Source organism: Nuphar pumila, chromosome 6, assembly GCF_984573655.1.
Source record: "Nuphar pumila chromosome 6, dmNupPumi1.hap1.1, whole genome shotgun sequence".
Taxonomy (NCBI): Eukaryota; Viridiplantae; Streptophyta; class Magnoliopsida; order Nymphaeales; family Nymphaeaceae; genus Nuphar; species Nuphar pumila.
The window spans coordinates 17,476,249-17,491,589 of record NC_143254.1 but is presented as its reverse complement, the minus strand read 5'-3'; the positions used below and the strand labels follow the sequence as shown (position 1 = coordinate 17,491,589).

At 38.1% G+C, this 15,341-nt stretch overlaps 1 protein-coding gene across 1 annotated transcript; it reads right to left on the bottom strand.

Annotated features, from left to right (window-relative positions):
• Positions 1–617: 617 nt before the first annotated feature.
• Positions 618–14,098, bottom strand: LOC149834152 (protein kinase family protein / protein phosphatase 2C (PP2C) family protein). The gene is made up of 12 exons (XM_090009998.1): positions 13,948–14,098; positions 13,735–13,852; positions 13,474–13,640; positions 12,641–12,708; positions 12,106–12,329; positions 10,392–10,443; positions 9,492–10,023; positions 9,341–9,410; positions 8,961–9,177; positions 8,753–8,857; positions 1,766–1,861; positions 618–953 (listed from the first exon to the last, which is right to left on the bottom strand). The coding sequence occupies exons 1-12, from the start codon at positions 14,057–14,059 to the stop codon at positions 759–761; spliced, it is 1,956 nt and encodes a 651-aa protein (XP_089866124.1). The 5' UTR covers positions 14,060–14,098; the 3' UTR covers positions 618–758.
• Positions 14,099–15,341: the final 1,243 nt, after the last annotated feature.

Below are 15,341 nucleotides of genomic sequence, written 5' to 3'. Positions count from 1 at the left end.
TATAGTGGATCTCTACACAGAACTAGACTCTCTCTCTCTCTCTCTCCAAACTTATTGAAAATCATTATCTATTTCTCTAGTATTATGTTACTTTCACTCCAGATAAGTATATTTCTCTATTATTATGTTACTTTCACTCCAGATAAGTACGTATGGAAGACATAATAATTTCGAGACTCCCATTATTCAGCTTGGCATTTGTTATGATACGGATTCAATTTCTTGCACAAATAGCACATGATGGATAACGCAAGGATGGATGACTTCATATAAGGTGTCACGATCCATGAACAAACAATTTCATGTTCACATTACCAGTGTAGGGGGGCTTAGTGATAATACAGAGCGATTTAATATAGCCTTGGAAAGTAGACATGGATCATCGATTCATCAGATGACACAAACTTCATGATTATTGCGCCAAACTCTCTTCCCGTTTGTAGTGCTTCTTATAACAGGGCCATGTAATAACAAAAAGCATTTCCATTCAAGTGCATCTATACAGCCTTCTAAAATGCCATACAAGTTTTCTATCCATTCAAAATAAGAAAAAATAGGGAATAATAGAAATCACTCGGACAACAAATGACTACCATCCAGAGATGTTACGCTCGATGTGCTGTTACTGTCGCAACAATCATTTCATTAGGAAAATTCCAAAATTTCTGGTAAACTTATTTTTGTTACTTCATCATGACAACACTAATAAATCTATACAGTTGCATGATGGAAAAAATGTAATTTTCATTATTCCAAATTTAGAATATTCTTTCTGCAGTAGAGACAGGGCGAAGGTAGATAACAATAACAGTGACATTATCTTTGCTGCCTCTTTCAATAGCTTCTGTGGCAAGTCGCTTGGCACACATGCTAGGCTCTTTGACAGTATCCCTGATGATGGGAACCACCTCATCGTTGCCCAACACATCCCACAGACCATCACTAGCCATCACCTGTGCCATCACGGGAAAATGTGTTGTGTTACATCTGCCCAGAAGAAAAAAGCACTGTATCTGTATTTGTACTAACTACAAATGAAATAACACACAAATGCAACCATACTTAAATATGAAACCTTTAACAAGATTGCTTGATTTCAGCGACTGTATTTCCAAAATAACTTCAACACAACAGTTCAAACATTCGAAACTATTGAGAAAAGAGAAGTTCCTTCAGTAGTCACAGCATTTAGATGCTTATTCAGACCAACTACATAGTGCAATATTTACATACCTAGACGGCTAGACCCTATTCTAAGACTTGGAAACCTAAGTACAATTGAAACCACAACATAAGAGAACAATAGAAAATAAAAAAACTAAAAAATTCATTTAGTCCAACAAAGATCTACAATACTCATTTGAAAGGCAAAATCACAAGCCACATAATGTTCGCATCAACTTGTTAACTAGGTCAGGTCAGGTCAGGTCGAATCGAGTCCAGATTGACCCAAAGTCTAGCTTCTCCATGGAAAAAAGGAAAATGCAAAGCAACCCTGTATTTTGCCTTGGGTTATTCTTGGTCTAGAATGGATCTTAGTAAGGCTCAGAAAACTACCTCACATTCAGTTCCATCCAGAAGAAGAATAGTGCTTATTTTTATACATGTGATACTGTGAATTTGCTGTAAGAAATCATTTCAAGAGAAAAGTCCAATGCAAGATTAGCTTTTAGAAAACCTTGAAGAAGGCAATTTATTGAGATGCGGGTAGTTCCAATATTAACTCTAGACTGAAAATCCAGAACATAGCAGAAAATGATCATACCAGAAATTCATCATCCGCTGACAGATTAGTCTCTGTTATCTCAGGCTCTGCAGTTACAGCAGGCTTCAAGTCATCATCTCCAATCGACCGTGTCACCTGTGACACATGAAATGTTTCAAGACAGGAAATGGGTGCTGAATGCAGACCCTCCTTTTGATAAAATAATTGTGGTTGTACATGATGCAAGAATCCAATTTCACAAAGTTTACTAGGTATGGACTAGCATTGCGGTCATATAGTGCTGGCAAAGTGGTGGCAAATTAGTGAACCATCTTTACTGGCTTTTTGAAACACTCAACCCCCTGTGATGGCTGAGATATTAGTATATAAGTAGATGTGGTTTATTTTTTATGTGGATTTTCCTTCTGTTGTAAAAAATAAAAATCATTCAAATATTGAGCTTAAAACTTTAATAATATTATAAAATAAAAAGAAAATGACATGAACAAATTGACAGCCGTATCAAATCATTCTGCTTTTTGTGTGTTTTATTTTATTTTCTTCTTTCACTGTTTACATAGAGCTCCGACATTTGCTACCGTCTGTGGACAAATACAACATAATCTATGGACAGACAAAGCAGATAAAGAAAACAATGTCCACCTTATCATTTGCAAAGAACGTTTGAAACTTGTTAATCAAACCACTATTGACAACATTCTTTGTACAATGACATTGTTGATATATGAGATATAGAATAAAATGCTATTCTCTTTTTTTAAATTGCATTGATGGAGAGAAGTTGAGGCCTAAGAGGGCCTCCACACTCAACGAAGACCTTAGAACATAAAGACTCCCGCATGGTCCTCACAGATGGGAACTGAATCTATCTTAGGAAGGTTGATTCTATGCCAGGCCAAGAAAAGTTTCTACTTTAGGGGTGTGAGCCACTAGTACTAGCGGAACAAATATCATCAAAACTCCAAAGCTAACCATGTTTGGGCAAGAGTAGTACGAGACAGTTGGCCTCCTGAGAAGTCCATATGTTGCAACCCTTGTAAGAGGGACATTGCCTGGTGCAATCATAAATGGCTCAGGCTGTCAACAATATGATGTTGGTTCAAGTTCTGAGAGTGTCCACTTGCAAAAATGCAGAAGGTTTGGCCCACTCCAGTCTGCCCCTTTTCCAACACCCCAGAACACAGGATAGGACTGAGTATGGATCTTTTTTAGTTTTGTGACCCAGTTCCAACCTGAATTGGATCGATGTCATCTGTTTGCTAATCATGAAACAGATATAATTAGATATTCGGGGCAGACCCTCATGGTCTAAGTAGTATATAGACCTATTCTGGTTAATGAGATTTCATACCAGACCCAGTCCCACCTGAGTTCCACAAAGATCTGCAAGTTTTCAATGTAAAAATTATAGAAAAGTATTATTTCATCTAGTAATGTTTATGCTGTCCATGTTTGTACCCGGGTATGTTTTGCCCACCAGACTGTTAAAATATATGTAATCTATATATATATATATATATATCATACACTACCCGATAAGGGGTAGTTCTGTAAACTCGCCCAATAGGGGCATTGTAGACTTTTTCTTTTTCTTCTTTTTTTCCCTTTTTCTTTTCCTATTTTTTTCTTATTTCTTTTTTGTTTTTTTTTGTACCTTTTGTGCATTAAATGCACAGCCATTGGGGGCCCCAACAAAGAGTCATTGGGCCCCCAACAGTCACAATTGTGACCGTTGGGAGCTCAACGACTCCTTGTTGGGACTCCCAATGGTCCCTCTCTCTTTCTTTTCTCTAACTCTCCCTCACTCCTCTCTTGCCTATAAATAAGTGGGGTCTCCCCCTTTGTATGGTGTGGCTTCTTCAAGCCTCTTAGTGCCTTTATAAGATTTTATGCTTTCTAGCCATTATTGGCTTTTGTGTATGTCCTCTTTTGGACTTGTTCTTTGATTTCTATGTGTGAATGTCCATTGTAGGACATACATTTCTTTTCCGCATATTTCATTACATGGTATCAGAGCCTTGGTTGTGCTCTTGATTCATATAGCTAGTTATCTAATTTTACCTCTCTCTTGGTTTGTCCTCCATTCTTGATTATATGATGGAAGGAGAACAAAAGATTGATCTCTTCTTCAAGCTTAATGGTACTAACTACATGATGTGGGCCGCCACCATGTAGAACAACCTCAAAGGTAAAAAGCTTTGGGGATATGTTATGGGCACCATTAGGAAACCTCAACTTCAACTTACGAAAATGGATGGTGATCAAGAAAAAGCTCTAGAAGGAAATGCTCGCATAAAGGCTACTGAAGATCACCAATCCAAGGTAGAAGATTGAGAAAGTAAGCATGCAAAAATTCGTGCATGGTTCATGAACAATGTGGAGCTAAAGATTTGCGCCAACATTGCTAAATTCCGCCTAGCCAATGAAGCATGGTTCTTTATGAAAGGTATGTATACCAAAAAAGACCTTGCTCGTCAATTCTTTATCCAAGAAAAAATCCGTACCATTAAGCAAGGTGAAATGAGTGTAAGATATTACTATAGCACTCTTGAACCTTTATGGGATGAACTATCTCTTCTTGAACCCAAATGGGTATCTAGTGAAGATGTGGAAATGCGAAGAGAACAAATGGAAAAAGAACACTTTTTACAATTTTTACATGGGCTTAGGCCCGAATATGAACAAGTTAGGTTCTCCCTTCTTCATAGATCTAAACCGCTTCCATTGGAAGATGCCATAGCCGAAATATGCCAAAAAGAAACGCGTCTTGGCATGATTAAAGGAGGAGATGAAGTTCTTGCCGTGTCTAAACCCGGCAATCATATGAAAGCTTATAAGCCTCCACACTTTGGGAGGCAAAATAACTATAATGGCAATTATAGGAAAGCCATTTGTCATCATTGTCAAGAACCGGGCCATATAAGACCTAATTGTCCAAAGATAAATGAACCTCCAAAAGGTAAAGTTGCTATTATTGAAGAAATCTCACAAAAGAAGGAGGAGCCAATGAAAGGGAAAGAGTCCTTTTCTCTTGCTCAACTATCCGAAGCACTTCAAATTCTACTCAAATCGCCGTCAACTTCGGGAGTCGCCATTGCCTCTTCTTCTCCTCCAGGTACGCTTTCTTGGATTCTTGATTCTGGAGCATCTTTTCATATGACCCCTATTGAAAATGGACTATCCAATGTATGTAGCAACTCCAAAAATTCTTTTGTTTCCACCGCCGATGGTACCTCTTTACAAGTTAAATGTTTTGGAACCTTAGACTTTTCAAAAGATTTTTTTGTGCCAAATGTAAGAGTAGTACCTCAACTTAATTTAAATCTTTTATCTGTCTCTCAAATATGTGATCATGGATGTGAAATCTCCTTCTCAACCAAGGATTGCTCTATACAGGATCTCCAGTCCGGGAAGCGGATTGGGCAAGGCCATAGGAGGAGAGATCTCTACTACATGAACAATTTGAAACTTCTCACTAACTCATTTTGTAATCATGTCCAAGATAAAAATATTGAAACTTGGCATCAAAGACTTGGATATCCAAGCTTCTCAAAAATGTACTCCTTTCCTTTTGGAAAGAAATTTTGTAATGAGAAACATTTTGTTTGCAAGAGTTGTATTTTTGGAAAAATGAAATCCACCCCTTTTCCAAAGAGAACATTTGTGTCCAAAAGACCCTTTGAATTAGTCCATTCGGATGTTTGGGGTCCTTCTCCGGTCATATCAAAAGGAGAATACTCATATTATGTTACTTTCATTGATGATTTCACTTGATATGTGTGGATCTATTTTCTCAATCTAAAATCCAAAGTTTTTAATTTCTTTAAAAAATTTCATATGATTGTCAAAAATCAATTTTCAAGTAATATCTCCATTCTTCGATCCAATTTCGGTGGAGAATATCTATCAAATGAATTTCAAGAATACTTGGAAACCAATGGCATTTGTCATCAAAGGTCATGTCCTAGGACTCCCCAACAAAACGGTCTAGCCGAAAGAAAGCATAGACACATTTTGGAAACCACTAGGACTTCTCATTTCCAAAGAAATTCCAAAGTGCTATTGGGCCGAAGCCGCCTTAACTTCCACTTATTTGATAAATAGAATGATATCCTCATCCCTACAAAATATATCTCCATATGAAAAACTCTTTGAAAGAACACCCGATTTTAATAGATTAAGAATTTTTGGGTGTAAGTGTTTTGTCCTTACACATAAAAGAGACAAGTTATCTCCAAAAGCTATTGAATGTGTTCTTAGGATACGGAGAAAATAAAAAAGGTTTTAGGTGCTTCGACCCCAAAAAGCAACAAACTATATATATCCAAAGATGTTACCTTTTTAGAAAATGAGAACGACTTTGAGAAAAATAAAGATATTGATGAAAGCGAATATGCTTTCTTATTTGATCTTCTCTCTCAAGAAGATGTAACTCCTCACGAAGAGGAAGTTCCTAATGATTTAGAGGATACGCCTCTTAGTAATGTTGAAAATAGAAGCAATAATTTTGAGAATAGGTCAATTCAAACCTATGCCAGGCGTGGTCAAGAAGCTCCCATAAGTGCCTTAGAAAAATATTCTCAAGATTCCAACATAGAAGAAACCTCTTTAAGAAGATCTAGCCGAATCTCCAATCCTCCTAATAGGTTTGTTTCTTATGAGTCCCTAACACCTAAATATAGGGCATGCCTAATTGCATTACACTCTTATCATGAACCATCACACTATAATGAAGCCAAAAACATTCCTCAATGGGTTGAAGCCATGAAACTAGAACTTAGTGCCCTTGAAAAGGCTAAAACTTGGGAAATAACTTCATTACCCACTGGAAAGAAGTCTATTGGATGTAGATGGGTCTTCAAAATTAAAACTAAAAGTGATGGGTCATTAGAACGTTATAAAGCTAGGTTGGTAGCCAAAGGATATGCTCAAGAGTACGGAATAGACTATGAAGAAACCTTCGCTCTCGTAGCTAGAATGACTAGTGTTAGGACTCTTATTGCGGTTGCATCCGTTAAAAAATGGTCTATCTATCAATTGGATGTTAAGAACGCATTTCTTAATGGCGAACTAAGTGAAGAAGTCTATATGGATCCTCCACCAGGAGTATCTATTGGTGAAAATAAAATTCTTAAACTAAAAAAAGCACTATATGGGTTAAAACAAGCTCCAAAGGCTTGACATGACAGATTTAGCAATGTAATGACTAGCTTAAATTTTCGTTCATGTTATACTGACACTGCGTTGTTTGTGAAAAGTGCAGGGTCCTCTGTAGTTATTCTACTACTATATGTTGATGATATGATCATCACTGGAAGTAATGAGTAAGGAATCCATGATATTAAGAAAATTTTGACATGTCTGACCTTGGTTTCTTAAGATATTTTCTAGGTATTGAAGTTGCATATTCTCCCCGAGGGTATATTCTCTCTCAGATGAAACTTGTTGCTGACATTTGTTCCAAGTCTGGAATTTCGGATGATAAGAAGACAAAAACCCCTGAGGTTATCAATGCAAAGCTAAGGCTGGAAGATGGAACACTTCTCGAGAATCCTACTCCCTACCGTCAACTCGTTGGGTCTCTGACATACTTATCCATCACTCGGCCATACATAGCTCATGCAGTTCACTCCGTCAGTCAGTTTCAACATGCACCTACAACTGTGCACATGAGTGCAGTCTTAAGGATTGTCAAATATATTAAAAACACTATAACTAAGGGAGTTTTTCTTTCCTCTTCATCATCCCTTGATTTAATTGCTTATACAGATGCTGATTGGGGAGGAAATCCCAATGATAGAGTCTCAACCACTGGTTTTTGTGTTTTCTTAGGTGACTCTATGATTTCTTGGAGATGCAAGAAGCAGCATAAAGTGTCATTATCCTCAACTGAAGCGGAATATCGTGCAATGACCACCACAACCATGGAGCTTGTGTGTCTTAGAAGTCTCCTCTGTGATATGGGCATCGTCATCTCAATTCCTTCGAAGATGTGTTGCGATAACAAGAGTGCTATCTATATTGCAAGCAACCACACCTTCCATGAGCGTACTAAACACATTGAGATGGATTGCCACTATGTTCGAGATGAATACCTAAAAGAAACCATAGCACTGCCTTACGTCACATCCGAGTACCAGTTGGCGGACTTTTTCACCAAAGCTCTTGCTGCTCCTCGTTTCATGTTTCTTCTCAACAAGCTTTCCGTTGTATCCCCGTAAAGCTTGAGGGAGGGTGTTAAAATATATGTAATCTATATATATATATATATAAATATATATATATATATATAAATATATTTATCATACACTACCCGATAAGGGGTAGTTCTGTAAACTCGCCCAATAGGGGCATTGTAGACTTTTTCTTCTTTTTTTTCCTTTTTCTTTTCCTATTTTTTTCTTATTTCTTTTTTGTTTTTTTTTTTACCTTTTGTGCATTAAATGCACAGCCATTGGGGGCCCCAACAAAGAGTCGTTGGGCCCCCAACGGTCACAATTGTGACCGTTGGGAGCCCAACGACTCCTTGTTGGGACTCCCAATGGTCCCTCTCTCTTTCTTTTCTCTAACTCTCCCTCACTCCTCTCTTGCCTATAAATAAGTGGGTTCTCCCCCTTTGTATGGTGTGGCTTCTTCAAGCCTCTTAGTGCCTTTATAAGATTTTATGCTTTCTAGCCATTATTGGCTTTTGTGTATGTCCTCTTTTGGACTTGTTCTTTGATTTCTATGTGTGAATGTCCATTGTAGGACATACATTTCTTTTCCGCATATTTCATTACACAGACCTGGACAAAATACCAGCACCTCATCATCAGACCAGGTCTAGGGCAGGTCCAACCTGTTGAAAACCTTATTCAGAAGTACATAGTATCATGCATATTTAGCAGTTACACAAACACTACAAATGAATGGACATCAAAGTAAAACAAGTAACCAGGTCCAAGGTTTTCTAATAGCTCTTAGGTTCTATTAGCACAAAATTTCACAAGATTGAATGCATTTTTCTGTCAAAGATGTTGAAATAACCTGCAATGCAGCTGGACCAACCCTCCATGTGTCTATCTGCCATTTGACTTCCCCACCAGCATGAACAATCCGTTCCCTTTCCTCAGGACAGCTAGCAACATGATCCTGTAAATTTAGTAATTCTGGTACACTTAAAATGCAATTCATTTTCTTAATTAAAGGTGCATCTCATTCATAATTTGAAGGAGTCTGAATAGATATATTTGACCTTTGAAAGAGCATAGGCCTGTGCATTGCGACATATAATTGATCTGCAATCACCAGCATTTGCAACAAAAAGCTTGTTCCCAACTATCAAAACAGTAACTGCTGTGCAACCAGGATGGAAATTTTTCTGGTTACTCCTTGAAAGATGATGCAGTTTCAACTCTTTCCTGAATTCAACATCAGTCCTCAGGAATGCCTCTGATAGTGCATCTGATGGGCTGCAACCACCACATTCAAAGGTTTGGAAACAGTTCTATATATCACATGGACGCATATACATTCATCTCACGAGTCAAGGAGAATATCTAGAGCATAAGCTTTTTGAGAGAGAGAGTATGTGCCTGTGCAGGTGTCATCATATAGAGAAAGAGGGAACAAGACCTTTTTGTTGTGCCAGAAGCTTGCAAGAATCCTGGCATAGCCTTTACAGCAAATTCTGCAGCTGCCGCACCTGAACAAGGTTGCAGTTTTAGTTGCAGTTGTAGCATTCATCTGTAGATAGGAAGATGATGATGAGCACAGTTTCACAAACCTCTATGACCATCAAATATCCCAAAGAAGGAGATGCCTTTTATGTTATCCATATGAGGCAGTAAAAAGTGTGTGTCCTCCATGGACTCCCTTCTACCACATGTTGAAAAGGACCCACATGACAATGTAGGTTGATAAGCAAAAGAGTCATGAGAAGACCCAAGCCACGTATTCAAATTCACACCATCAGTTGTTGCACGGTTAGTGGATGCCATTCCCCTAGCTGACCAGTTATTGCCTTGCTGAGTTTGATGACTGTAGCCATCAACTGAGTTTTCTTTCAGCAAAAAGGTATTCATTTTCGGATCATCTGATTCTTTTATGATTTCCTTCATGATAAAATTTAGTTCCTGAACTATATCAGCAAATGAAGGTCGCTTCTGAGGATCTGCATCCCAGCATCCTTTTATTAATGACAGCAAGCTTAATGGAGCACCTGATTCAGGACCAGCTAACACCGGACGCAACCCTTCAGATACTATGGCTGATGTGAGTTGCTGCTCAGTATAGGTCATTTCTAGAACTGTATGGGCCTGAAAGCAAGGTTAACGAGGAGATGCCAGATGTCAGCATACAATATTGATGAATAAGGAGCAATCTGTGTCACCCATAAGCACTCATGTACCACATTTTGAAAAGGATATGACAATATTGAGTGATCCATCAGAAGAATCAAGCTGAATAAAGAGGAAAGGGGAAATATCATGAACACAGGATACCATTTAAAATAGTCCAACAATTTAGACTTCCTTGTAAAACATTTAGATTTCAATTGGATTAGCATCACAAAATCAAAACAATTTGAACAAGTCCGAAGATTAAGATTCATGCAGGATTGACCATACTCAAGTGATGCACTGACCTTATTTGAAAACTTAAACAACTGAAAGCATACAATTACCTGGGCTTCTGCACGAAGGTCCGTGTAAGGAACAACACCTGTAAGAAGCTCACTGCAAAAAAATTATAGAAAAAGGTCAATGGAACACCATCAACCTTATGACAAATTCTATATCAATAAGCTAAGGCTGTTTAAGGTTGCATAGGGTATAGTAATTGCAGCTAGAGGACCACACAGAATGGTGTAAGACTTATTTCACATGTCAACATCCACACATTCACACACACACACACACACAGAGCAAATATATTATAATACAAAATTTTGGGGTAATATATATATATATATATATATATATATATATATATATATATATATATATATATATATATATATGCGCCTAATGCATTTATATTTTAGGTTTCAATGAAGCTTCATAGTGATGCCATGGTTTACAAGAATCACATTTGGACATAACATTTTTGTAAAACCTAATGAAGAATAATAGCTCCATAAGCAAAAGGCTCCAGTCATGATGAACACTGATACAGATGAAACAACAGATATGAGGCCCATTTCGTGCTTTGAGAGAATTTCACTCCTAGCCCCTAACCATGTAAACCCATAATGATTTAACAGGTCTTTTACTCAAATCTACCTTCAGAGTTTTAAATATCCCTGCAAAGTCAAATTGCAAACATCACAGTTACCTTAATATTGGAATCTATGTCACATAGGTGCAGGTGCGGATGCGGCGATTTAAAAAAACTTGGGTGCAGGTACGGGTGCGGATGCGGCACTTTAAAAAAACTTGGGTGCCAGGAGTGTGTGTATATATATATATATATATATATATGGACTTGATTAGGGTTAACTGAATCTACTTTTGGATAGAAATGAACCTCAATGTGGTTGACTACACCTAACACAAAGGAAGCCGCGTCTAAGTGTCACACCTGCACCCCGGCGGGTGCGACGCGGGTGCAGTGCCCTGTTAGAAGAGTCCGTGTTACATAGATTGGAATCAGATGACCAGAAAGCTAAGGTTTAAATTAGAATTCATCTGCTTTGTAGGTCAAAATATGATGCAGAAATCAACACTGAGTTTTCTGACAGTAAGTTTTCTTTGCCCACAAAGCAGTATAAGGTCTTATTCCTCAAATGATTCAATACACATATATGTTGTGCGTGATGATTATATTATGTTGTATAGATTGTTTTTTATATCTGCTTTACAAATTACTTCTTACTCTCTTGCCGATCAATCATAACAAATTTAAAAAAACAACGTACATAATGGTAACTGAGATTGCAATTTGAACATATTTGCATGTTTTTCAATGTGACCAAACATGATAGTCAAACCTTTGAAACACTGCTCTAGTGATTCATAATGAGAGCACAAGTATGTAATTCTAGAGTCTTGCTTCAAGCGCAAGTTATAATGATGAATGAGACAATGAAATAGAGCAGCATGGTTGCTCATAATGTATACAACCAAGATAAAAGGTAAGAAACACTCCTATAATAAAATCGATTTTTACTAAAACATGCTGCAAGGATTTTTCTTTTTTTAATAGGCAAGCTGGGGTTAGGCAGACCCCCACCAGTTAACCCAACTGTACCATTGGGTTTAGAACTTGCAACATCCCAACACAAGGTGAGGTGCACTAACTGCTCCTACAAAACAAGTGGAGCCCCCATTGCTATGCTGCAAGAAATTAGGAACATAGAAACACATAATAGCTGATCACTGATCACTTGAAATGCTTACTTGGCTGTTATTGCAAAACTATAGACATCTGACTTCTCTGTGTGCACATCCTTTCTTAATATTTCTGGTGCCATATAAATTAGAGTTCCAACCATGTTCTTTTTATGGAAACCTCCAGTTGGCTTGCCAGAAGATTTCCAATTCTGGGAAGAAATGTGCTGAAGATCTTTCTTAAATGCAGCCAAACCAAAGTCTGAAAGATGTGGCTGAAGCTCACTGTCAAGCTGCAACAAATAATTGCCAAAACAATAAAAACGGAAAACCTTTGTATCTTGCTATAATATACTTCAGAACTCAAGACTCTTTTGACCTGCTCAGCATGGCTCAGTACACACATAAAGGTGAAAAATGATCATTAACAACTCCTAGATGCAAATGCCTTGGTAATTCCCAAGCCAACACAGGCTTGAGTTACAACCCTAGCTCTAAATGTCTCGTCCCCTAACTTAAAGAGTGATCCAGTAACTATATAATATAAGTACAGCTTAATCATCCATGTTATAACTGATAGAGAGAATGTAAGGCAGATACATACAAGAATGTTTGCTGGTTTGACGTCCCTATGTGCAATCCCAACGCTATGTAAGTACTGCAGTGCTTTTGCTGAATAACAAAATAAAAATCTGTTAGGAATGCTGGTTTTAACTTTCTAAGCTTTCATAAGTTCAGATAGATCAGTAGTCACGATAAATAAAAATCCAACATAAACAAGCTAGACAGAGAAAATATTTCCAAAGAAAATTTGAAAAGGCATTGTCCAAGCAATAAAATTGCAGAAAATGACACAAACAAGAATTAAGAATACCAAAACTAGGGCTCTGTTTGGGAGCCGTAGTTGGGAGCAGTGACGGGGGATTCACCAAATCCCAAGCGTCTTCCGTTGATTGGAGTCACCGTTTTGTAAGGGGAGACGGAGATGGAGCGGTCTGAGGAGGGGAAATGGTGTTATAAATGAGTGGATTTCAAAAACGTCCTCATGAGGATGTTGCCAAATCCACCGATTTCATCTGAAATGGATAAAATTTCTTGTGCCCCACCAATTGCCACCATCGTAGCCATGGAACTACAAACTGCTTGAATCTTTTTCTTTGATAGTCAAGCTGGGGGGTAGCACCTGTGCGTTTCGAACCCGAAATCCCTCGACCTAACTTATAAGTGTACAGCTATCATTCAACCCCACAAAACTGCTTGAATCTTAATCACAAGTAATTCAACAAAAAAAAAGAAAAATTCAAAAGAAAAATAAAAGAGAGATTCTCAATCAGAAAGCTTAACCACAAATGCAATGCCCAAATTGCAAAACAGAGTAAAAGAACAATTCAATCGCGGCTCAATAAGCAAAACCTTCAAATCATATGAGGAACGAACCGAGTACGATCATGATGGACAATGATTGGTGGATCATCGGGCTCCATTCCTGAACGTGTAACGCGTCCGCCAAGTTCCGCCCCTCGTAGAATTCGAAGAAGAACATGTAATTCGGCGGCCTGGCATGCGCTGCGATCAATGTGGCTATGCCCGGATGATTCACCATGCTATAATTCAGAAACCAACATCAATAACCACCAAAACTCAAACACCCATTTCACAAAAAAACCCAAACTAACGAGTTCTATTGAATCCACGGACCACAACAGTTGGAGTTCGTTGTGAAATCGATCGAGATCGTCCGACGTCGACAGAACGGGTTTCTTGGCGGCAACTTTTCTGCCAGCCAGTGCTGCTTCATAAACAACGCTCTCAGACCCTTCATTGGAATGATAAGAAGAAGAAGAATAGTGAATTCATGATGGGTTTTGCTATTCAATAAAAAAATTCAAAGCAAAGACTGTTGGGGATTACCTCGGGCGATTGGAGAGGAGAGTGAGTAGGAGGAAGGGTGGAGATGCAAAGGGATGGTGCCGCTTCTGCAACACCCTCTGATGCAAGTGTTGGGTTCCAAGATTTGCACCATCTCTCTCTCTCTCTCTCTCTCTGGTGGCTTTGCTTGCACAGTTTTGGCTTCCGTTTTCAGAAAAAGAAGTCAAAGAGGCAATGCATGAGATGCCGGAAACATCCGTTCTTGAGTCCAGTGCTGATCAGATCAGAAGTAGCTGTGACCGTGACCGTGACCGTGACCGTCACCGTCAGGAGCCCCTCGGATGCCGTTTATCCACGGCGACAAACGGCATCCAACAGTCAAGGGCGGATTGCTTATGTTTCATATGATACGCGTTTTACAATTTTTTTATTTTTACTCTTGCTCGCGATGAACGGCGATTATGGCACAATGAATGGCGGTCGAAAGAAAAGCGAAGATCGGTCGTTGTTTGATGACGTAATGAATGACATCTGAGAGACACTCACAGACTCGCAGTCTGCCGCAACCTGTCTGTGATCTAAAGTGATCTACAGTACTTTTTTTTTCTTTTTCACGATGTATCGTCCCTTGCTTATCAACATGCTTTAAATAGTATTTTTTTCAAAGGAAAATTTTAAAAGATAATAATGAAAAAACTTCACATTATATCCGCATGACGGACATGCATAGACTTTATTGACAGCCACTCATCTTGTTATTTCTTGAGATGGGTATGTTGTCCATCTCCAAAAAATGTTGAGATGGATGGTCATCAGTACTTGAACTGCATGCAGCAATGCATAAAAAATTTACCTTTTAATTGATAGCATGTAGTAGCTTAGATGAACGAATTTAAAAAGGAATTTGGTGGAAATGGAAGTGGTTAATTGAGATGAAATGAAGGCTAATAAAGTTTATTCACTTACTCTTAATGGTGAAATGTTAGATCAAGAACTCTTTAAATAGAAGTGAAGATCCTCCCAAAACTAATTTCACCAAAGAAAGAGCTCTGATTATGATTCTAAAGATGTCTCAAATAAATGCGCCATACAAGAACTGCCACTTATTTTATAAAGTGATGTTGTTAAGTACATAAAATTTGAATCTTAAGTCTCTTAATGAATTCAATCCAAAGTATAAGAAAGTACAAACACATGTACACCCAATGAGGCGAAGTAAGCTCTTTGGCATGGATGGGCAAGGTGGGATCATAACACTAATCCAAAGTACTTGTGTTGTTTCCAAAATCTTAAAAGCACAGGTAAAACTTTTCTTGGTTAATTAAAAAGCCCAATGCCTTAAACCATGGTTTTAAAACTAGTTGACTCGTTTGTCAATCTGCTCCTCCTTGAATGACTTATGACTTGGTTGGATTATGTTAACTTTATATTTTATA

Excerpts from the sequence above, each read along its gene's own strand:
- LOC149834152 (XM_090009998.1), bottom strand. The coding sequence starts at position 14,059 with ATGGTGCAAATCTTGGAACCCAACACTTGCATCAGAGGGTGTTGCAGA. Across the intron at positions 12,330-12,640 it reads TCAAACCAGCAAACATTCTT|CTTGACAGTGAGCTTCAGCC; the intron begins GTATGTATCTGC and ends TATTTGTTGCAG. Across the intron at positions 10,444-12,105 it reads AGTTTTGCAATAACAGCCAA|TGAGCTTCTTACAGGTGTTG; the intron begins GTAAGCATTTCA and ends ATTTTTTTGCAG.